Source organism: Aspergillus stella-maris (assembly GCF_047715825.1).
Source record: "Aspergillus stella-maris strain CBS 113639 unplaced genomic scaffold BDV14scaffold_51, whole genome shotgun sequence".
Taxonomy (NCBI): Eukaryota; Fungi; Ascomycota; class Eurotiomycetes; order Eurotiales; family Aspergillaceae; genus Aspergillus; species Aspergillus stella-maris.
In genome coordinates this window covers 180,184-200,986 of record NW_027396845.1, presented here as the reverse complement: position 1 = coordinate 200,986, position 20,803 = coordinate 180,184, and the positions used below count along the sequence as shown (strand labels likewise).

The window sequence follows — 20,803 nt, the reverse complement described above, 5'->3', positions numbered from 1 at the left end:
AAAATAAGGTATACATTGGCGCGCGCACAAACCCGATGGACTCAGCACCAGAACCTAAGGGAATTGTCGAGGAAACAGATAAAGATCCGGAATGAACCCAGTATATCTATTCTGCATTGGTGGACTAGTCCAGAACCGGGTCCAATGCCTATACCTCTTCTTACGTGGTTGTTGCTGGTGTTATAGCTGCGGCTTCCGCCAATATAGTTCAGCCCGCTGGAGAAAAGGCGTACCTTCCTAATTCTAATAGACCGCGAGAGAAAACATTCTGCTGTGCAAAGATCTCCTTCTGACTTCGCAGCTCACCGCATGCTCAGAGTCGAGCCTTTCAACGTCATATATGTACTTGGTATAGCTATATATATTTTCCTTGATGTCCACATTGATGTCCACAAGGCCACAACAACCTGACCTTCCCCTGCTCGCTACTGAGATCCTTATACAAATTTACAGCTTCCTCGACTCTCTTCAAAATGCTAGGCAACTATCTCTCACATGCCATCGGTTGTTTTACGTCTACCATAGCCTTGGAAGAAAACTGCTCTTGAAGAATTTGGTGGATAAGCATTCGGACTTTTTGCGCGCTCAATCGAAAGGTGGAGCTCCAGTCATGGCATATTGAATTTTAGTGAAGGATCAAAGGCTAAGAAGGACTTGTTTTAGGTTTGATACGGGCGAGCGCATCGGTTCACCTCTATTGCTCTGCCTATTTCAAGATAGACCACGAGTCAATACCCTCCGAACTACGAAACGGACGAACAGTGGAGGACCTGCTGTACAAGAAACATGGCCTCCCAGCCGACCAATTTGAAGCCACTGTTGATGCGTACCTCAATCATTTCACCGAACTAAGCATCAAGTGGCCAGGCATGTTCTGTTTGAGAACTTACGAGGTGCTCGAGTTGAGCGCACGCTACCAGAAAGATCTTCTCCAAGAAATAAGCGTTAAACCAGACAGCCAATTCGATGATGCGATGCTCATAACTCTTGCGCCTCGCTGTTTGGCACTCACCGTTGACTTAAGGCGCTGCGTACGGAGCACTCATATTGACCCGAAAAACCCAGGCCGAATGCTACTGGACGAAGGCGGGATTGTAGGAAGGCGATACAGAAGAACAGTGCATCCCACGATTGAGGTTTCTTCCAATTGGCAAGACTTTCTCTCGAACCAGTTTAACATTCTTCTTGGAAACCTGGTTTTGACGAGAAAGATGTGCTGCCGTCACCGTTCCTCTATCTCAGAATCATCTTATGGTCGCACGTACAGGACAAAACCCGACGAAGCTCGACATCAAGCATCTTTGCGCTTTGCATAATATCCCTTCTAGCAGGATTATTCAGTCATGTTCCACTCGTCTTGGGTGGGCATGGTTATGGGCCGCTCCGTTGGGCCATCATGAGACCCAATTGCATGAAAGTATTTCATTTACTTTGCAACGCATACTCAAGTAATGTTGGCCCCAGCCCTTTGGATAGACTTTGGAATCGACATTTGTACGAAAGTTTCACAAAGTGTGGGATTTCGTGCTCCTATGCAAACGAATTGCGTGATCTATGGTTCTGTCACCTAGGTAGGCTTCCACGTTGAAGCATATTGAGGCCAAAACTTTGACTTGCTGACCGAAGCTTGATTCTCTACAGCCTTTGCTGTCTGTGGCCAGGAGTTGGAGAATCTGCCAGATCTGGCAGGCAGGGTTCGTAACTTTATGAGTCCTTTAGAGTATTGAGGATGAATACTCTAGGGAACGCCTGGGTTTGGCCATGGAATACCAAGCATATCGACAGCGCCGTTATTCAGCAGGCTTTTTAACGCCCAGGGAAATTATTCCGGCTGTTAACGAGGATACATACATCCGATACCGTAACAGGCGCACCGGAAGAAGACATAGCGACGTCAAACAAATCGTGGTTGAAGCTTCTGGTATTTGGCGACCCTTTTACCATTGACATTCATTCATATTTGTATCTGAATGGACTACGGTCTATCATGTTTTGTTTCTATTTGCTGTCGCTGTATATAGATCACTAGAATTAGAAGCATTATGCCAAGAACAGAACTGTACACCATTGTACATGGGATACCCTGTTAATTAGACTGCTAGATACCTAGCCAAATTATAAATTGTCTCCAGACTCAGCAGGAAGAATTTTGTGCAACAAAGCCTTGAGATTCTCAATCTCCTGCAGGTCTGCAGAGTGTTCAAGGTCGCTGCAAGGATAAAAACAAGCCTTGAGAATAGGTTATTTCCGTTATTTCGGCAGCTTCCTCTCGCGACCGATTGCAGGAACATCCTGTCCCTAGGTGTGAGGAAACTTAGAGGAAGCCACCAAGCTAAGACCAAAAACATATATCGGGACAAGTCACCTCCCGAAGAGCCTTGTGTGAGGTGTTGAAAAGTAAACAAATGTTGCTGTAATAACAATGTAGAAACAGTTCCATTGTTAATGCAACGCGTGGTCCCGAAACGCGTAGAAATGACTCCGCCCACAGGGCAAGTTGTCTCCGCAGACAGGGTACTTTGCTGGGGGTCCAAATAGTCTTTTTTCCTGTACAGATAGTAGTCCTGCGCGTTAGAGTGTGCGAATATTGGTAGCAGTAGTCGGTCCACCAGCGTCTTGCTTATCAAACATCCAAGCCCTGTATCAACGGATTACTCAACGCCGAAGCAAGATATACTTCCAAAAGAGGCAATATATCCAGAAACGCGAGGAAACGGTAATCCGCACAGGCGAGATCCCGCTCTTTTTCATCCCTGAGTTTTGCACCTCTCTTCAGCTTCAAGTTCCACGACGTTGTGCCACAATACAATGTCTACTCAATCTCAACGAGCGGACCTTCTCCGTCTTCCGAATGAGATCCTCGTTAGGATCTATAGCCTTCTCGCCAGCTCGCTCGCACATGTCGCCAGTTACGCGTCCTGCGGGCTACGGGGAAGAAGGAACTTCTCATGAACCTGGTCACTGAACGAATCTTCGAATTGGATCTGAATATAAAATGTGATTCCTTGATCTTCGCACCATACACCCTATCCACCTCCAAGGCAACCGCCCCAAAGCTCCAGCTAACAAACATACCAGTCTCCACGCGCGCCAGCGCCTCAGTCCACATCTACTACCTCGACCAAATAAAAATAGACTACGACAACCTACCTCCCCAACTGATCAAGGACGGAACAATCCGCGATCTGCTGTACGGGAAACACAACCTCCCACTACGCCGACTACCAAGTCGCCGCCACCGACTTCCTAGACCAATTCGAGTCCGTCGACACGAAATGGGGCGATATCTTTGATCCCACGGCATGTCGACTCATTGAACTATGCGCGCGGAATCAAAAGGATCTCCTTTCGTCTTTGAAACATAAACTGCGCAGTTTATTCGAGAGTACCATGCTCGTGGCACTTGCGCTGCGCTGTCTGACGCTAACTGTTGAATTGGGGCGCTTCGCTATACCCAGCGGAGATATCCCAAACCCAACGGGTCAATTCGTCATTCACCAGGGCGGCAGGGTAAAAAGTCGTCCAGCTGCATCTCGTCAACGAGGCAGAGGCCGCAGCGCAGACTGCGCCGTATACCCCAGCATCACCCTCTCAAGCACATGGCAAGACATCCTCCCCATATCACCCCGCTTCCCAGAAACAGGACTTCAAAGACGACATCTCCACACTAACAATCTACCTCGCGCACATCCTGTCCTCGCAACTGAAAGAGCGCAATCCCGAGACATGGCTGTCGAACACCCTTGCTTTGTGCCTTTTCGCTCCTATAAATCCGATACTGGGTCATGTGGATGATCACCCGGGCGGGTATTTTGGAGCGGAGATGTGGTATTCTATTGCGCTTAAGTATAAGAGGACGTTTGGGGGCTTTGCGAGCTTTATGAGGAGGGTGTTTGGGTTTCGCCGTTGAGCAAGGGGTGGGAGAGGGGAGCGTTTGAGGCGCTTGTTGGGAATGGGGTTTCGAGGAGGTTTGCGGGGGAGTTGCATGGTGTTTGGTTGGGGCTTCCTCAGGGTAAGAATTCATCTACTTACATACCTCGAATATCTCACCTTGGGGAATTTGACATCCGAGACTAACACTGTATATCCTATGATACAGGACAAGACATATTCTATCTCGACCCAAGAGACGGAGGGCTGGAACGCAGGATCCGGAGTTTCATTACTTCTTCTGACGCGCCTTTGTGGTTTATGTGATTGAGGCATATGTTGAAGGAGCCCCTAATTTTTGTACTTATATTGTTATTTCATTTGGACGGACTATGTTCTATCGCGGGTTGTTTCTGTCTGCCGCCGTTGTATGTAGATCGCTATGAAGAAAAGCACGAAGCCGAAAATTATGCTGTATGTCATTGCCCACGGGGGAGGCCACTGTCCGGACTCATGCCCAGCGCCAGGGCTAGGTGATGGGGTTGAACCAAGTCATAACTTGTCCCCGGACTCAGCAGGGAGCGTCTTGTGCAGGAATGCCTCTAGATCTTCAATCTCCTGCGGGTCTGCGGAGTGTTCAAGGTCCCTGCAATATAGATTAGCCACAAACGGTTGGAGAAAACTTGGAAAAGACAAGGAGGGGGAAAAACATACGGATAAGACTTAAACTGCACATCCTCCAACCCAATCTCCTTACACATCTCAGCAGACCTCTTCCCAGAATCAAACGGCACAACACCATCCTCCTCCCCGTGCGCAAGGAAGAACGGCGTCTTCTTATTCGGCCAGTTCTCGGGAATATAGTTCTTGATTCTGTCGCTGAGCAGCATGTAGCATGAAAGGCCAAAGACACCGCCTAATTTCTCGGGCGAGGATATTCCGGAAAAGACGGACATCGCGCCGCCCTGCGAGAACCCGCCGAGCACGATCCGCGAGGGTTTTATCCCCTGTGAGATTTGTTCGGCGATGAGCGTGTTGAAGTAGTCCCGCGATTTGAGGATTCCGGGCTCGTCTTGGGTTTTTATGGCGTCTTGGAAGTCGAGCTGTGTTTTTGAGATTGGTGTTAGTGTGATGAGAATAGTGGAATGGGAGGTGAGAACTCACGTCACGACCGAGCTTGGTAATGTCGTACCAGCCTGGCATTGACATTCCGAAGTTCTAAGCAACGACAAAAAACAGTCAGCGAGATCCGCCCCTCATACTCAGACTTTGTATATTCGTTGTTGGAATTGTAGAGGCGAGGCAAACGTACAACCGTAATCGGGATAGCAGGCGCATTCGGGAAAATGAAAGTGACTTCTTCGAAGAGGCCTCGGCGGCGCCAGTTGTGGGCGAGGGAGACCCTGTGCGTACGGTATCAATAATTCAGTTCGGGGAGTCAATAGAGATTCGTTGAGGGCTCCACATACCATCCTGCACCACTGCAGAGAGAGAAAGCGTTAGCTAGATGGCCCATAATTCGAAGTGGCTCAAGAACCAATGGGGGAATACCTATCGCCCAGCCCGTGGGCCATAATCACCGTAGCGGTGTGCTTTCCCAGCGCGGGGACAATGAAAGGTCCGCGGGTAGCCATTTTGTGTATAGTGATTGAGTGTGAGCGATGGAGAGTTGACTTGGGGAATAATCTTGAAGTCGATAAACCCCCGCATTCTGCCGGGGCCGAGGTAGGGGGGTGTTCACCGCCTTCCGTGATCCTATGTATAGAAGGGGTCGGGAGTCTGTGGGCAATTATGAGGAGTTGTAACATAGTTTTCAGTGAGATTGAGATTCTATTAGACATTACTATATACAGTTCTATATACCATGGTTGATTAGGCGGAAAGTGTCTGCAGCTCCTCCCTCAACGTATCAACGACCTTCTCTACCACTTGCTCCTCAACGACGCCAGGTTGCCACGACGCGCCGAGGGTTAAACAACCATCTGGTCCAGTGATAAGCGAGAACTCAATTGCGCTGCCAGTAACGCTCGCAGACTGAGTGAAGATGATCCGATTCAATTGCGGCAGAGCCTCGTCGGTGGAATTCTCCGTCTTAACAACACCAAGACTCGAGAGTTCAAACGTCGAACCCCTCTCCTTGCCTATCTTCGGCTGTAGCAGACCGTTCCTGTAATCCTTGACAAACTTAAACAAGCCAATGGAGGTATCCTTACTCTCCTTCGCAAGTTCCTTCTTCAGATTCTTCCGCACGCGCTGTGTTTCAGCCCATGGGAAATCCTTCGACGTGACTACCTTCCGACTAAACACCTCAGGATGTTCCTGTACAAAAACACCAATCGAGTCTTCCGTAATGAAATCAGGAAGCCAAGGGCGCTGTGTAATGGGGACACTCCCCGCAACACGCGTAAATCGCTCCGGGATCTGCGGGAACAATGAGCGCGCAATAGCTGTCTCTACCGCACACGTAACAGTCGTCTTATGCTCGCGACAGACACTAGCAAGCTTCGACGTCTTTTCCGCATTAAGGGAGATGAACCGGACGTGCGTACTTAGCGGGAGTTGGAAGACACCGCCGGCCCAGAGCTTCGAGTCGCGCTTGTTCCAGACGAGTTCTTTGAAGAGAATTTTGGCGATGTATGATATTGATGTTGGGAGCGGGTGAACGAGTTCCAGGTTTGGGAGGAGCGGGTTGTTGGGTGGTGTGATGGTTTGCTTGAAGTCGCCTGGCTGGAGGGATGTTAAGCTGCAGAGGGTTTGTAGGAATGTGCGGTGGAAGGCTTTCCCTGATGTTCCGTCGCCGAGGGCATGGTGGTAGACAAAGACTAGAGTGAAGTGTTTTTGCTTTGGTGAGGCCTCCTGAGTCTCATGATCGTCGTCTGTCAAGACGATAAGCCTCCAGTAGGGCTTCGGCGCTTCAAAGCCTGTGTCATGTTGCGTCTCAATCAATTTCTGCAGTTCGCTATCATGTTCATCCAGCGTCAAGCTATGAGCTGGTTTCTGGAAAGTGATTGGTTGAGACAGATCAACCTCAGGCAGTCGAACCCAATACGGCTCCTCCGTTTCTTCGCGCAGAGGAATTGCAGAGAGAACCGGGTGCTGATTGATCAAAGACTCAGTCGCCTTGTAGACATAATCCTTCAGCGGCAGACCAAAAGACCCAGGAAGCGTATAGCTAGCCGTGACAGCAACATTCATGTAGAAGCGCAGGGGATGGCGCGCGGTGGAGTACTTCTCCGAGGGACCTGCGGTTGTTAGTTGGGAGTGTCAAGACTTATAAATTGCCACTTACCGACGTCGCGCAAACGCTCAAATTGCTCTACGTCTGCGGCCATGATGGAAAATAGAATTAAGGTGCACCTCCTGCATGGAAAGGAGAAAGATTGGAGAACAATATCAAGCTGGCGCCATTGTGGATATATCTGATGGCACGTGATCTTAGGCGTCGGCGTTCTGTGGCCAATCAGGGACGGTCGTTGGATATCTACTTCGGACGAGACAAACAATGGATTGATCTAGTTTCGAAAAGGTCAAGGATTAGATAGATCCAATAACCTTGGGTTATTAAGGAAGTTCAAAGCCCGTTGCTAACGACTGACAAGGTCTCATTTGCTCAAGTGGACGCTGAGCCGGCTCAAGAGTACTTGACCTGTCTACGAAGCAAGGAGCCGACGAAATACCTATCATTTTGTGCCCTTCATGAAACTCAATATCTCCTTAATCGAACCTCTCGATGTTAGAAATTTATTATAGTCAAGCCCCAAGCGCACCCGTCAACCAAATCGCATTCCCTCCCATAACAGCAAGACTCATAACCTCCCAAGCAGCCATCCGCATCGCCTCGCTAGTCGGATCTGCGGGCTCCGGAATGGCATCGGACGCATTGATACTGCTGGCGGTACTGCTGTTATGATGTTCATGTCCATGTCCATGTCCATGCTCGTGGTCCGTTCCTTCAGAACCCTGCGCGTGCCCATCAGCAGTAGACACATTCGCATTTCGGTGCGCCGCAATGCCTTCGAAGGGAATCGCAGTCACGCCGGTGCTGTTTTTACAGACGGATGTAGGAGGCGGAGTAGTGGATTCTGACGTAAGTCGTAGATTACCGCACTGTGTCACAGATGTCAGTTTGCACTCTTTGACGATGTTCGGCGGTTACATAGAAAGAGGAGACGAACCGCGTAAAGCCCACCACGAGGGTGTCCATTCATTTGCACCTGCAGTGTGAGATCTAGTCCGTCCTCGAGGCCCCTCCCTAAGATAGCCTCGGTGATGAGATTATCTGGAAGACAGAACTCCCCTTTCCCCTCGACGCGGAATGTATCGCTTAGCGTAACGTTGTAGTTTGTCCCGGGCTCTGAGCTGATGGCAAGGAGAAATTGCATTGCTGTCTCATCGTGAGTTAGATTGACTGAGATTGGGAAGGTAGGTGATTCAAGCGAGATCTTGATACGTTGAGTCGATTGAGCAAGGCCGCCGCAGGGGAATTCGGTTCATCGTTATAATTTGTTTCGAGAAGAGAAGTGTGGAAGCGGAGTTGCCTTTGGTGGTGAGATGTGAAAATGAGTGGAGGGTGATGTTGATGTAGAGGACACCGTATGACAGAGACATAACAAAGTTTGACTGAGTAACACATTCAAGTTGGGTACTCTAGGCAGACTGAATTTTTCTTCAGAGACTATGTTAGTGAATTGGCTCTCTTGAATTCCCGCCCAGAATAGCCACCTTAGGCAGACCTACTCTCTTCGTAAGGCTCATAGAAGATAAACAGTAGAACTAAGCGGTAACCTGCCAGGAGTTTATCCTTGAACATGTTAATGTGTACTAGTGGTGTTGTATCAACAGCTACATCAAAGCTGCCTGAGGTAAGTATTAGGTGTGTACACAGCCCTAACGTCCGGTGCGTGATAGCAGCCTCAGACTTGACTCTATCTCCAAAAAAAAACAATCGCGCTTCAATATCAAATAGCTCTGCTAGTTCTCAAGCACACACAAAACACTGCTTCTGTCTATACATCAACTCCATCAAGACCCCTGCAACAGCTCACTTCTGAATCTCCCCCGCCGCAACCTTCTCAAAAAACACCCTTTGCACTTCCACCAGCCTCTTGACAACAGGCCGCTCATTCATGCTCTCCAACCACCCCTTCATCCTCGGAAACTCATCATAACTCAACCCCTCATCACCCAAAATCCCCAACGCCGCATTATGCCAGCTCACGAACGCCAAATCCGCATACGACATCTTGTTTCCAACAAGCCACTCGCGTTCCTGTAACCACCCCTCCAAAACACCACAAACACGTTTAATCTCTCCGACATACCGCTCAATTGCACTCTCAAGACGCTCGGCGTGGTACCTCTTGAACCAAACCGCCTGCCCGAAGTACGGACCCTGCCCTGTAGCCTGGAAATACAGCCACTGGCGCGCGTGATAATCCTCGACCGAACCAGCGGGAAAGCTAAGTTTGTTCTCCTTATCGTATGTTTCATCGATGTACTCGATTATAGCGCCGGATTCCCAAAGCGTAAGGCCTGTGTTTGGGTCGTGGATTGCCGGAAGCCGTCCGTTGGGGTTTATAGCTTCGTAGCCGGGCTTTTTGAGTTCGGCGAAGGGGACCATTTGATTGTCGATGGGGAGGCCGAGTTCTTCGAGGATGATGGAGATTTTGAGGGGGTTTGGGCCGATGGAGCCGCCATAGACTTTTATGGGCTGGAGGTGGGTGGTCATTTTGTTGTTGTATGTTTTTCTTGCGGTTCGGGAGATGGAAAGGTGCTTGTCTGGCTACTGAGAACACGAAGGGGTACAGAGCTATTTGTACCCTTCCTCAAAACGACGATCTCTATCTTTCACTCTTCTTTTAATGGTATATCTAGTTATGCGATCGGCATCTTGACCGATTCCGCCGACATGAGAAGCAAGTAGGGCTATCGGGGATCGGTGGTCGGCGTCCCGAATCCCGCTGCTTACCAATCTGTTATACTGTCGAGCGAAAAGAAAAGAATCAACTTATTAATCTATCGATAATCATGATCTTGCTTCCGGTGCTTGTGGATCTTCTGGATATTTGGTATCCGAGGCTTATTTTCTTGGTCTGTGACGTGGCTATGCTTGTACCCAGGTATGTGGTTGGGCTACATTCTGATAGTCGAGGTGGTATTGTTAAGATATTGCAGTTTTCAAAGCCCACGTCGAGCAGATGAGATAAATGGTCTTGATACTAGAGAGAATAGGATATTTGAGATCTGGCTCCGGGTGATATGTTATGGCTTCCATACTGGTAGAACAAGCATTCTGCCCTTGCCCATTGACCCAACCCCCTGCCTCATCGTCGAATTCCATTAATTTGGTAAGCCCAAGGTCAGAGAAGAAACCACCTAACACCTAATAGTCTAGTTACTTCATTCCTATTCTTTCCCCCCGGCAGCATGGTCCACTGGTATAAGCCGGATAAGCAACGGCGCGTAATCCCACACCGTGTACACCCTCGCATCTGCCCTCCACTGGTGTATATCCGACACGGCTTCGATATTAAAATTATAGAGCAGCTTGCATATGATCAGCCGACTAACGAGTTGTGCCATCCTGTACATTCCATAGCTGGTGAGCAAGTAGTTTCATTCTCGGCTAGTTTGGATTCAAAAAGGAGTTGAGAGGAGCGAGGGGGGTGGGGAAGACATACTCTTGCCCAATACAGTTCCGCTGACCGAACGAAAAAGGCTGATACGCCGCCCTATTATCTCTAGCATACTCGAACTCACTCTGGGATCCAGATGCAAATGCAGAAGACGACCCCTCCATCCACCGCTCAGGGCAAAACGAGTCCGGCTTGTAAAAGTTGGCAGAGAACCGTGTGGACGCAAGAATAGTTACATAGACTCTTGTCCTCCCAGGCACCCAACGCCCCGCAATCATCGCACCACAATCAGGTGCAGCGCGAGGGAGAGCCCCCGGCGCAGGCGGATGCAAGCGCAGGGATTCTTTAATACAAGCGGCAAGATACGGGAGCTTCGAGACGGACGTGAACGTGATAGAGGATGAATCGTCAAATGCCCCTCGAACCTCGGCGATTAGACGCTTCAGGGCTGCGCCGTCACTGTCACTTAGTAGGGACGCGGTTAGCGCCGCCAGAAGCGAGCTCATTGTTTCTGTGCCCGCCAGCATAATCAGATGCGCGTTTGCGCGGATGTCGCGGTCGTTTAGGAATCTGTCTGTCCTCTCCTTTCTACTTTCTCGAAAGGCAAGGCCGATGAGATCCGACCCGTGGCTTTCACGGGATGAGAGGCGCTGGTCAATGAGGTTGTTTGATGTTTTGAAAAGTGCGCGGCGGGCTGGTCGAGTCAGCGGGGGGAGAACATAGAGAATTATAAGCCTGATCCAGGCAATATCAGCTAGGGCAGCGAGGATCGTCGCGAATTTGGCCATTGCCGCCTGTCTATCTGCCCAAGCGGTATGGGAGCCTGTTTCTAGCAAGCCCAGCGACTCGCCGTATTGGAGATGACCGACCATATCGAATAGGATGTGATAGAAGAACCGTGAAATGTCGACGGGGCTTCCTTGCATCTCACGTAGTCTGTCCATAGCGCGGTCGGCATACTTGATGAAAAGTGGTTCTTGCTCGCCCAATGCCCGGCGCGAGAATGCGGGAGCGTAAGCCAGGCGGACGCGAAGATGCTCATCGTCCGGACTGGTAAGGAAGGAAGGACGGTTATCTTCGTCCTCGAACTGCTCGAAGAGCCCTGGATCTCGCTTCATCCCGGACGAAAGACCCGGCAGGGCCCCGTATATGTCGTTCCAAGCTCTAGCGTCCGCATAGCTGAGCTCGTCGGGAGCAACCCGGACGACGGGGCCGTATTTCTCATGAAGCCGATTAACCCAGATTGCCGATTTTCCGGTGATCGTTACGTATGTTATTGGGAGGCGGGAGGTCGCTGCATATTGGGGCCCCGGGTATGCCTTGAGGGGATGAAAGTAGAGATTGTGCACAGTCGTCACAAGGTAGTACTACGAGTGTCAAGGGTGGAACAAGGAAAGCATCCGGGGAGAACTCACCGAGATTATAATAGCAACTAAGGTGGCCCCGAGATAACGCTCGTCAAACAAGTCTAGATTCAGCACCATGGCGGTTTGAGTCTTTGTGGTTGCTTGCGATGAAAACTCCATTTACCCGGGGCCATACGCCTATATGTTTATCTGAAAAGCTATTTGGCTCAAGCGCTCGGCTCGAATTGCCTGTTGATTCTCTGCATCTGTGGCGGGCTGCAAGCCACAGCTGACTGCATGTCATCTCTGCAGAGACTCAGCTTCAGCCCTAGCATGGACTCCCCACACTTACAGTTGAACAACTGTTCCATTCTTGCTCTGTGCAACCACCCTCGGCTCATAATCAATGGGTCAAACCAGATTTATCTCAATCAACACCAATCAAAAGACTCTGCGCCTATCACCAATTTATTGCCCGTGTGGCGATGGTCTTTATCAAGGTTTCGACAAGTTCAAGGTCCAGCATCATGCGTGAATGATAGGCTGACTCATAATGCACGTACCAAGTGGCTCTACATAGCACAGACTATGGAATGTATTGTATCATTCATCAATCGGTGGTCTCGTTGACCCCTGATCCCACCTTGAAGGGGCTAGATTTCGATGCATCTGGGAGACAATCGGGCCAACAAACCAGTTGTAAACTAGACAAGCGTACTCAGTGGAGCATTATGGCTAGCTGGAAAAGGCATGCCAAATGTTGTTAGCGCTGGGACCGAGTATTTATTTCGAGCAAGTTTGGCAGTAGTCACCGGCCACACCTGCCTGATCCAATGACTGCACGAGCACCCCATGTCCACCCTATCTATCACCGTAACACCTAACCAACTAGGGAGACACTTGCATGAGATAAGCCTCTAAAGACAGTATGCCGGGGATATAACAGAGACTGCGCAGCCGCACATGCTGGCTCGATCATCATCTGCCCGCCATGAGAGCTTTCAAAGACGAGTACCGAGACCTGCTCACCCAGTTCATGCGAGACATCTCATTCAGGAAGCATGAATGCGGCCCCTTTGCATATGTCGAGAGGGCCATTCTGGAATACTTTCGTGCTCATAACTTCTCGCCCGAATTCATTCGCCGGGGGTACCCTGCCATTAAAGCGAGCTGCGCCATTGCAACAACGACATATCCTTTCGTGTCTGTTGAGACCCAGGAGGTCATTGCAATATACACATCATTTGCAATTCTTATCGATGATACGACCAATGTTAGCACGGATGACCTCCAGTCGTTCCTCGCTCGGTTATGTGGTGGTCAGAGTCAGCCCAACCCCCTGCTACGGGACATGCTTCGGTTCATAGCCGACGTTATCCCGCAACATTACGGTCCATTCGCGAGTGATATGATACGGAAATCTATCATCGAGTTTATTAGCGCGTGTGTGATTGAAAACAACTACACAGGCAAGATCAAGCTGGCAAAAACCGCGCCCGACTTCCCATACTTCCTTCGACACAAGACCGGCATGGCCGAGGCTTATGCATTCTTTACGTTCCCAGAGGAACTATTTCCAGAGAATACCTTCTTACCAGTCTACTTCCCCGTCATACCGGACCTAGTGAAATATCTCAATCTCGCCAATGACCTTCTGTCCTTTTACAAAGAGTCCATCGTCGGCCGCGAGACATTCAACTATATCTCCAACCATGCGAATACGCATAAACTTAGACCTGCTGATTCACTTCGCGACACGGTCTTATCGCTCACTATATGCGTCTCGAACACGAAGGAAACACTAGCAAGCCCGGAGAATGGCGGGTTGCGGGACGCTGTTACGAAGGTCTTCAATGGATACGTGATATACCATTCCAGCTCTGCGAGATATCGACTGGCGGAGCTTGCAATTCCGGATCTCGATACTGCAAGGGTTAGCACTGAAGGTCCTGCTGACGTTGGCGTGTATATAAATGGGGAGTCCTGATTTATAGAGATGGATTAATTGCCCAGGGTCAGACCCACCTTGATTAGGTGTTGCGAGATAGACAGTCCATCCTTACCATCATACTTATCGTGATCGCCGTCCCCATCTTGCTAATGCTAATTGCCGAGCCTTCTGTTCGCCTGTCCTGTTCAATTCCGGAGATGTGTTGGGTATACAATAGGTATACTGTTTCAATGGTCTATCAGGAATGGAGCACCCCCATCCGACCCAACTGCCAATATAGAGGACAGAACCCTGGGCAGATCGCTCTTGGCAAAGAACCCCATCGCCTAAGAAGCCTTTCCATCCCGAAAGGATAGTTTACCAGTTACCTAGAGGTATTGTTACTATAAGTGTCGCAAGCACACCGGCTTAGCTAGTATTAAGGCCAGTTGAACAAATACAAGATGCGAGCCGCGCAAAGTGGCAGCTCCGATGGTTCAATACAAGACAATAGATAAATTGCGCTTCCCCTCATAATGTACTGAAGTGAGCTTTCAATGTATCTCCCGCTGTTTCCTAACGATGCTCTAGACTTGTACAAGAGAACCGATCTATACCTAGGGGACTGGGACGCGGGATTCTCCCTAGCCATCCATTCCATCCAATGGATTACTGACCACCCTATTCTAACCTAACTCTGCTTGCTGCAATTCAATGAGACCCGACCCCGAATACTCCCCTGCCCTGCCTCTCTCACACGAGCTACCTGACAGGGAACGACACCAGAGCCGGTCGGACCGGTTTGCGGTACTGTACTCTAGTCTCTACTCTGTACTCAGGTATACTTTCAATGGGGTTTTTATCTTAATGTTGACCGGTATGGGGTGGCCGGATCTTACTGGGATTTCTATAACCTTATACATGCGGAGGATACAAGCAAACAACATACGGACGTAGGGAGGTACTTGAGATGGAAATACCGTGGGCAACGTCTTTTCTGCCCACGCCAAGAGGGTATTCGATTCGTGAATTCTATCCAGTGACAACCGGGGCATCTAACCTCTATGTAGATAACCAGAAGGCAGTGGGCATGTTCTCGATCGAGAACATCATTAGCCCGTGGCCTCTTTCCATAAACCATCCAGTGGAGCCCCGACAAGATAAACAACCCAAGATAAGACAAGAAAGGCATGGCAACAATCTAGTCGTCAAAAGCAGACGAGCAGCATATATCAATGTTTTCGTTCATCGTCTCAAACTTGAGGAAAAGAAAGCAAAGTGGAAAGTACGGGAAGCACTTATTCCACCACCACAGCGGACCCATCACCATGGTGAGGAAGGTTATGCGGGTCCCACTTGAACTTGAAGTCATCGCCCAATTCCTTGCGGATAGCAGCCTTGACAGCATCAAGGACGTGGTCAAAGACGCCGAAGTTGGCGGGGTTATTCACGTCGTTGCCCTTACCCTGGAACACACCCGTGCGAACAAGGCAAGTGTTCCAGCCATAAAGGTTACCACCAATGATATCGGACTGCGGGTTGTCGCCGATCATGTAGATGTGCTCTGGCAGACGGCGTTCGCCGTGGATCTCCTCCATCCAAGACTTGAAGACTTCGTCGGCGCAGATGTATGTTGCGCGCTCGGGCTTGCCGTAGACGAGACGGTCGAGATCAAGTCCTGTAAGAGCCTTGTACTGCGCTTCGAGACCAACACGGAAGGCACCGAGGTGCAGACGGGGCGGGCCCTTGTGCTCTGTCGGGCAGAGGAGATCGCCCTGCGAGAAGAAGATGGGGATGTGCTTCGCGACGGCATCCTTCGCGGCAGGATCCTTAGCCCAGTTCCTGAGACGGCCGTTTGCGCTGAGAAGGAGATCGAGGATGATCTGCTGCTCTGTCGACTGGTCGTGAGACTCAGCAAGACAGAGGATAGCGTCGAACTTGAAGTTCGCAAAGTCGCGCGGGTTCGCCTGCGCGCGGTCTTCCTCTGTGAATTTGCGGCAGGGCGAAATTGTTGGGTCCCAGGCGAGAATGTCCTTGGGGTGCACGACGTTCTTGAAGCCGTAGCTCTCTGCTACGTGTCGGATGTTGTAGCCTTCTCCGCCGCAGACGAGGACGTTTTCGTAGTACTCTGCTAGGGCTTGCATAGGGGTGTGGGATTGGATGAATTGGTCTGTTGAGATGGGGTGGCCGAGGACTTCGGTGAGTTGTTTGCAGCGGGCTTCTTCGGTTTTACCACCGCCGTTTGTGAGGAGGATGTAGGGGAATTGGATGCCTAGGGACGTTGTTAGTTGCTGTCAAGTCTTATTTTCGAAAGAGACGTACCAAGCTCATTGTCACCGTTCAAGATCGTCAACGCCTTCTTGGCCTCCTCGATAGCGTTGTTACCGTGCGCCAGCACACCGTCAATGTCAAAGCAAAAGGCCATGTTCTTGACAGCCTTCACCTTCTCAGCGGCCTTATCCTGGACTCCAAGGCGCACGACATCCTGCACGCGCTGTCTGGTTGAGCTGGCATTTTGAACAGAGGAAAGGCGAGAGGGCCTTGAAGATCGAGGAATAGGGAGAGAGACACCGAATGAGTTGCGCGAGGCGCGGCGGTCCTTCATGGAGGGCGACAAACTCAGGTTACCAAGCTGGACATCTGCAATTGAGCTTCGGGTCGCGGGGACCTCGACGATGTTTCCCAACTGCTCAGACTCGCCGTTCTCGTTCGGACCCGCCTCATGAGGGGGAATCTCGACGGGGAGTTCGCCGTTATTGAGCGGAGACATGGTTGTGAGTTGTGAGAGAGGGAGGGAAAGGATGTTTGGCGGCTATGAGCAATAAACGACAGTCTCCGTGATAATTGAGCACTGAACAACTAATAAAAAGTGATTGAAACTGGGTGACGTGCTGGTTAAAGCACACTTGGGAACCATATATTACATAGCTCTCGCAGATCCACTTCCCAAAGCAGCAGTCCCGGCGTGTGGATCGCCCTGTACATCTCTCACGGAGTATGCCGCGCCGATAGGATCCCTGCCTGCAGGAGATCCGCAGCAATACCATTTCAGGCAGGCGGCGATGGATTGATGTTGTAATCGTGCATCTCTCATGGCCAAGAGGGGTTCTGCGCACAGGGCACGAGCCCTTCTTTTTTTAGCCTCTCGTCTTACAAGTTAAGCATTTGATATATTAACCATTTACCCAAGCTTTCTTCAGTTGAAAACATATAACAACTTCATTCCAAAATACTCAGAACCTCCCATAGAGAACACCTTGTCCTCTGAGCAGAGACACGATCACTACCCCTCGTCACAGACCGGCTTTACCGCTTGCGGACACCCGAAACCCACCAATTTGTGGGCCATGGCCCACTGTGCGCATCATGCATGCAAACGGGAGGTGCCAGCTGGTTTAAAGGTCGCAGTGGGATCCATGATGGTCCCCGTCGAGCCCACGCATGACGTAGTGGCTACAGCGCAGGTAAGGTAGGAGCTCCCGACGCAGGAATGATAATGCAGCCCAAACAACAAAGGATACTGCACCTCTACACAGCCAAGGAACACGGTGTCGGAAGCAGGGAAATGCACTTCGGCACCCTCTGCAGCTATCGGGCAGGAATGCAAATGCAATGGGACCGATTCAAGTAACAACTTTCTGGCAGAAACTCGGAGAACTGAGCCCCGGATTGAGTTTCGTGAGGTTGACGATGGGCCGGTGACGAAAATGTTTCGACATTCGTTTCCTCCACTGGGCCCAGTTTTCTCACTGTGATTCGTCAATAGCACGACGCGATTCTCAGATCACGGCTATTTTCGGGATGCTGAATCGCTGGTTGTTTTACGGTGTGCAGCAAACTGATGGTTATGATGGAGGGGTAGGAAGTAGGGTTGTCAATAAGGTGCCCTAGGTAGGGTAGATAGTTACGGGCGGCCTTCGACCGGTCGCGTTCTACTTTGTATTGGTAAAGGCGTCTGCCTCCTTCAACCTCGAATTTTTTCAATTACTCTCATCATCGACGCCATCCATTGTTGTAGATTTGATAGGCACTTCTACTAGTTATCATATCACCCGCCGGTCAAGAACCCGCGCTTGACTAGGTAGATAGCAGTCATTAAATGCCGCCAAGTCCCAAAAATATATAGTTCGGGCAATGGTCAGTCCTGTCCATTGGAAACTACAAAAATGAATCTGCGCAGTCAAGGAAAGCTTCGCTCATTCCATAAACTCTATCCCCTATCTCAGTCTCCTAACGCCCGACTCCATCAATCAAATATCGCTCGCTGTCCACCCGATCGGTACCTATAAAGTTAAACCGTATGAGTGACCATGCCCAAATTCCTCCTGGGCCCAACGGACCAAGAGATGATTTTTATCTAGAAAGCAATAGCAGCAAACACAAGTTCTCCTGCGAAAGAGCTCGACGCGATCTGCCTTCGGCATTGGCTGGCGCGAATCCAGGACATCCAATTGAACTTGTGCTTGCAAGCCGGGAGGCTAGACAGTGTAACGCACCAAGACTCGACCCAAGTGTGTAAAAACCAACTAGCTTTAGATACGCCGAGGATAAAGAGTACTTTGTTGGTTAATGCCCGCGTCTGAGTTTACAATGGATTTTCATCCATTTCGAACATTTCGCAGAATATCTGAATTCACGATGATAGGCTGATTAGCAAGCCAGAGAACTACGGAAAAAAGTCAGCGGCATCTTCATGATAAGATGTTGTACGTTACATGTAACTGATACGCTTTGACGTTAAGTGCGATGAGCTATCCAAAGGATTGGTAGCCGGGGGGTAATACTGCTGTTACACTGAAGCTTGATTCCTTGAGGGTTTGACCTGGTACTAGGTACCGTACTCTACTCTGTACACAGGGTATCCTCGATGCGCCTTTCGCACCTATCAGGATGTTTAACGATAGCCTGGAAAACAATATCAACCGTATCTGATGCTAGGATCCGTGCCAATGATCGCGATCGACGAAGCCAGGTGAAGTGAAGTGGTCGTGTAGAGGTGGGAACGAAGCCCTAACTTGGTCCAGGTCGATTCGGACGGGACATCTACAATAACAACTGTGGGGTATCCGTGGCAAGGTTCCCTTGGCCAGTGGACAGACCAAACCGGAGGAACACCTGTTCTCTGCTGCAGAGTAGCCTATCATTCTACCTGTTTACTTTTTCTGCAGGAAATGGCACAGTAATCTAGTAGACGCGAGTAAGCCGTAGATCCTCCAAGCTGACGGCCGATCTACCAATAGCCATGTACCTTGCACACAGCTCATTACCAAGCTATCGCACGGAAGCCTCGGTCTGAAGTTAAGAAGTTCAGCTGCTCCGACCTGAAAACCCTGCCGTTTCCAGGCCCGTCTCCCAATCCTCACCCTAACTGTTCGTTCAGAATGTCCTATTCAACCCTCTTCCTCCCCCGCGGGTACACCTGGCGCTCCTCCAGCGCCTTCATAATCTTCACAGCCGTACTGGCCCTCTTCACAGAGGGTCTTCTCTACAGCATAATTGTTCCGATCCTGAGTTACATGATCGAAGTTCGGCTCGGACTGCCATCTTCCCAGACACCATGGTACACATCCGCCCTGCTCGCGACGCACGGGTTCTTCTCTATGTTGTCGGCGCCGGTAATAGGGCACTTTGCGGATAGAACGCCGGATCGGAAGACGCCGTTGTTGTTTTGTCTGGTTGGGTGTGCGGGGGGGACGGGGTTGGTTGCGTTTACGCCGTCTGGTACGTTCACCCGGTTTCCAATGGCGATTCAGTAAAATGATATTGAGACTGGTTTTGGATCGATAGTCGCGGCGCTCTTCCTCGGTCGTATCCTCCAGGCTGTCTCTGGCTCCGCAGCGTGGATCGTCGCCTTCGCTACTATCGCGGATAATGTGGCGCCGGAACGGCTCGGGCAGACGCTGGGGCTGGCGTCTTCGTTTGTCTCGTCGGGCATTATATCGGGGCCTGCTGTTTCGGGGACGTTGTTGGAGGTTGCTGGGTATTGGAGTGTATGGGCGATGCCGCTGATGCTTATTGTTGGCGGTCTTGTTGCGCGGCTGCTTATGATTGAGAGGGATCGTGATACAAAACATGATCATGCATCGTCATCAGATCAGGGAGAAAATGACGAACGGTCGTCGCTTCTCGGGCAAAGCCATGATCAAGATGGAGGGTCATCAAACGATAGTGATTCAGTCCCAACCACAACAGAACCAGAACCATCAAATCCAGAATCCACCAGGGCATCCAACCCAGGTACTTCACCACCACCACCACCACCAACAAGAAACACGTTCTACACCCTCATCCTCACCGACCCCCGCGTAATAGTCAGCCTCCTAAACACCCTTCTCTTCGCATCAATAGTCACCAGCTTCGACAGCACACTCCCACTCCATCTCCGCCGAATTTTCAACTGGGGTAGTCTCCCCTCAGGCCTAACGTTCTTCGCGCTACAGATCCCAGGCCCGTTTCTGAATCCCGTTGCTGGTATGCTTCGTGACAGGGTCGGGCTAAGGTATCCGACGACAATTGGGTGGGTGCTTGTTGCGGCGTTGCTTTGGGTGCTTGGTTTACCTGGCTCGGGACGGTTGGGGTTCCAGTCTGGGTTAGGGTCGGTGAATGGGCTTAAGGTCGAGAAGGGGGTGTTTGTTGCAGCGGTCGCGGCCATAGGGTGTGCTCTTCCGCTTGTGCGTGGGGTTGCGATGGTCCAGATTATGGGTATGTGTTTCCATGACGCCGTCCATGTTTCTCTGTTCAGCTCAGAGGTAGAAAGCTTACTAGCCCCCTCTCCCACGTTGTCTAGGTATCGTCTACGAAATCAAAGAACGTAACCCGGGCCTCCTAGGCAAACACGGCGCGACTTCAAAGGTGTTTTCTTCCATCGAGGTAGTGTTCAATTTGGGGACGACGCTGGGGCCGATTATTGCTGGGTCGCTGATGCAGGGAGTTGGGTTTTACTATACGGGTTGCGTTTTGGGTGAGCCTTTTTTCTGAACTTTGAGGAGAAGGGCAGGATTGCGTAGGGGAGACCATGCTAA

General features: G+C 50.4%; 9 protein-coding genes across 9 annotated transcripts; 3 read left to right on the top strand and 6 right to left on the bottom strand.

Moving 5' to 3' along the window:
* The first annotated feature begins 2,803 nt into the window (after positions 1–2,803).
* On the top strand, positions 2,804–3,344 carry BDV14DRAFT_106526 (uncharacterized protein). The gene is made up of 2 exons (XM_073765595.1): positions 2,804–2,997; positions 3,079–3,344. The coding sequence occupies exons 1-2, from the start codon at positions 2,949–2,951 to the stop codon at positions 3,291–3,293; spliced, it is 264 nt and encodes an 87-aa protein (XP_073625458.1). The 5' UTR covers positions 2,804–2,948; the 3' UTR covers positions 3,294–3,344.
* Positions 3,345–4,218: 874 nt separating this feature from the next.
* On the bottom strand, positions 4,219–5,550 carry BDV14DRAFT_178395 (palmitoyl-(protein) hydrolase). Its single transcript, XM_073769578.1, has 6 exons — positions 5,422–5,550; positions 5,340–5,351; positions 5,183–5,273; positions 5,035–5,088; positions 4,585–4,973; positions 4,219–4,516 (listed from the first exon to the last, which is right to left on the bottom strand). Exons 1-6 carry the CDS (start codon positions 5,502–5,504, stop codon positions 4,423–4,425), a joined length of 723 nt encoding a protein of 240 aa, XP_073625457.1. The 5' UTR covers positions 5,505–5,550; the 3' UTR covers positions 4,219–4,422.
* A 136-nt stretch (positions 5,551–5,686) lies between these two features.
* BDV14DRAFT_178394 (uncharacterized protein) lies at positions 5,687–7,240 on the bottom strand. Its single transcript, XM_073769577.1, has 2 exons — positions 7,160–7,240; positions 5,687–7,112 (listed from the first exon to the last, which is right to left on the bottom strand). The coding sequence occupies exons 1-2, from the start codon at positions 7,200–7,202 to the stop codon at positions 5,743–5,745; spliced, it is 1,413 nt and encodes a 470-aa protein (XP_073625456.1). The 5' UTR covers positions 7,203–7,240; the 3' UTR covers positions 5,687–5,742.
* Positions 7,241–7,620: 380 nt separating this feature from the next.
* Positions 7,621–8,252, bottom strand: BDV14DRAFT_202820 (putative GPI anchored protein; the record flags this gene model as incomplete). Its single annotated transcript, XM_073774138.1, has 2 exons — positions 7,621–7,977; positions 8,046–8,252. The coding sequence occupies 2 exons, from the start codon at positions 8,250–8,252 to the stop codon at positions 7,621–7,623; spliced, it is 564 nt and encodes a 187-aa protein (XP_073625455.1).
* Positions 8,253–8,856: 604 nt separating this feature from the next.
* BDV14DRAFT_178393 (glutathione S-transferase family protein) lies at positions 8,857–9,647 on the bottom strand. Its single transcript, XM_073769576.1, has one exon. The coding sequence runs from the start codon at positions 9,596–9,598 to the stop codon at positions 8,912–8,914; it is 687 nt and encodes a 228-aa protein (XP_073625454.1). The 5' UTR covers positions 9,599–9,647; the 3' UTR covers positions 8,857–8,911.
* A 295-nt stretch (positions 9,648–9,942) lies between these two features.
* BDV14DRAFT_178392 (cytochrome P450) lies at positions 9,943–12,040 on the bottom strand. Its single transcript, XM_073769575.1, has 3 exons — positions 11,921–12,040; positions 10,551–11,872; positions 9,943–10,453 (listed from the first exon to the last, which is right to left on the bottom strand). Exons 1-3 carry the CDS (start codon positions 12,029–12,031, stop codon positions 10,276–10,278), a joined length of 1,611 nt encoding a protein of 536 aa, XP_073625453.1. The 5' UTR covers positions 12,032–12,040; the 3' UTR covers positions 9,943–10,275.
* An 802-nt stretch (positions 12,041–12,842) lies between these two features.
* Positions 12,843–13,838, top strand: BDV14DRAFT_202817 (terpenoid synthase; the record flags this gene model as incomplete). Its single annotated transcript, XM_073774137.1, has 1 exon — positions 12,843–13,838. The coding sequence occupies one exon, from the start codon at positions 12,843–12,845 to the stop codon at positions 13,836–13,838; it is 996 nt and encodes a 331-aa protein (XP_073625452.1).
* Positions 13,839–14,585: 747 nt separating this feature from the next.
* On the bottom strand, positions 14,586–16,661 carry BDV14DRAFT_178386 (HAD-like domain-containing protein). Its single transcript, XM_073769574.1, has 2 exons — positions 16,104–16,661; positions 14,586–16,053 (listed from the first exon to the last, which is right to left on the bottom strand). Exons 1-2 carry the CDS (start codon positions 16,549–16,551, stop codon positions 15,080–15,082), a joined length of 1,422 nt encoding a protein of 473 aa, XP_073625451.1. The 5' UTR covers positions 16,552–16,661; the 3' UTR covers positions 14,586–15,079.
* Positions 16,662–19,162: 2,501 nt separating this feature from the next.
* Positions 19,163–20,759, top strand: BDV14DRAFT_210631 (major facilitator superfamily domain-containing protein; the record flags this gene model as incomplete). Its single annotated transcript, XM_073775944.1, has 3 exons — positions 19,163–19,502; positions 19,569–20,483; positions 20,569–20,759. 3 exons carry the CDS (start codon positions 19,163–19,165, stop codon positions 20,757–20,759), a joined length of 1,446 nt encoding a protein of 481 aa, XP_073625450.1.
* Between the last annotated feature and the right edge of the window lie 44 nt (positions 20,760–20,803).

Excerpts from the sequence above, each read along its gene's own strand:
- BDV14DRAFT_178393 (XM_073769576.1), bottom strand. The coding sequence starts at position 9,598 with ATGACCACCCACCTCCAGCCCATAAAAGTCTATGGCGGCTCCATCGGC.
- BDV14DRAFT_178395 (XM_073769578.1), bottom strand. The coding sequence starts at position 5,504 with ATGGCTACCCGCGGACCTTTCATTGTCCCCGCGCTGGGAAAGCACACC. Across the intron at positions 5,089-5,182 it reads CTGCTATCCCGATTACGGTT|AACTTCGGAATGTCAATGCC; the intron begins GTACGTTTGCCT and ends GTCGTTGCTTAG. Across the intron at positions 4,974-5,034 it reads TTACCAAGCTCGGTCGTGAC|CTCGACTTCCAAGACGCCAT; the intron begins GTGAGTTCTCAC and ends TCAAAAACACAG.
- BDV14DRAFT_106526 (XM_073765595.1), top strand. The coding sequence starts at position 2,949 with ATGAACCTGGTCACTGAACGAATCTTCGAATTGGATCTGAATATAAAA. Across the intron at positions 2,998-3,078 it reads ATTGGATCTGAATATAAAAT|TCTCCACGCGCGCCAGCGCC; the intron begins GTGATTCCTTGA and ends CAAACATACCAG.
- BDV14DRAFT_178394 (XM_073769577.1), bottom strand. The coding sequence starts at position 7,202 with ATGGCCGCAGACGTAGAGCAATTTGAGCGTTTGCGCGACGTCG. Across the intron at positions 7,113-7,159 it reads TGAGCGTTTGCGCGACGTCG|GTCCCTCGGAGAAGTACTCC; the intron begins GTAAGTGGCAAT and ends TAACAACCGCAG.
- BDV14DRAFT_178386 (XM_073769574.1), bottom strand. The coding sequence starts at position 16,551 with ATGTCTCCGCTCAATAACGGCGAACTCCCCGTCGAGATTCCCCCTCAT. Across the intron at positions 16,054-16,103 it reads GAACGGTGACAATGAGCTTG|GCATCCAATTCCCCTACATC; the intron begins GTACGTCTCTTT and ends CAACGTCCCTAG.
- BDV14DRAFT_178392 (XM_073769575.1), bottom strand. The coding sequence starts at position 12,031 with ATGGAGTTTTCATCGCAAGCAACCACAAAGACTCAAACCGCCATGGTG. Across the intron at positions 11,873-11,920 it reads TAGTTGCTATTATAATCTCG|TACTACCTTGTGACGACTGT; the intron begins GTGAGTTCTCCC and ends TGACACTCGTAG. Across the intron at positions 10,454-10,550 it reads CGGAACTGTATTGGGCAAGA|GATGGCACAACTCGTTAGTC; the intron begins GTATGTCTTCCC and ends TGGAATGTACAG.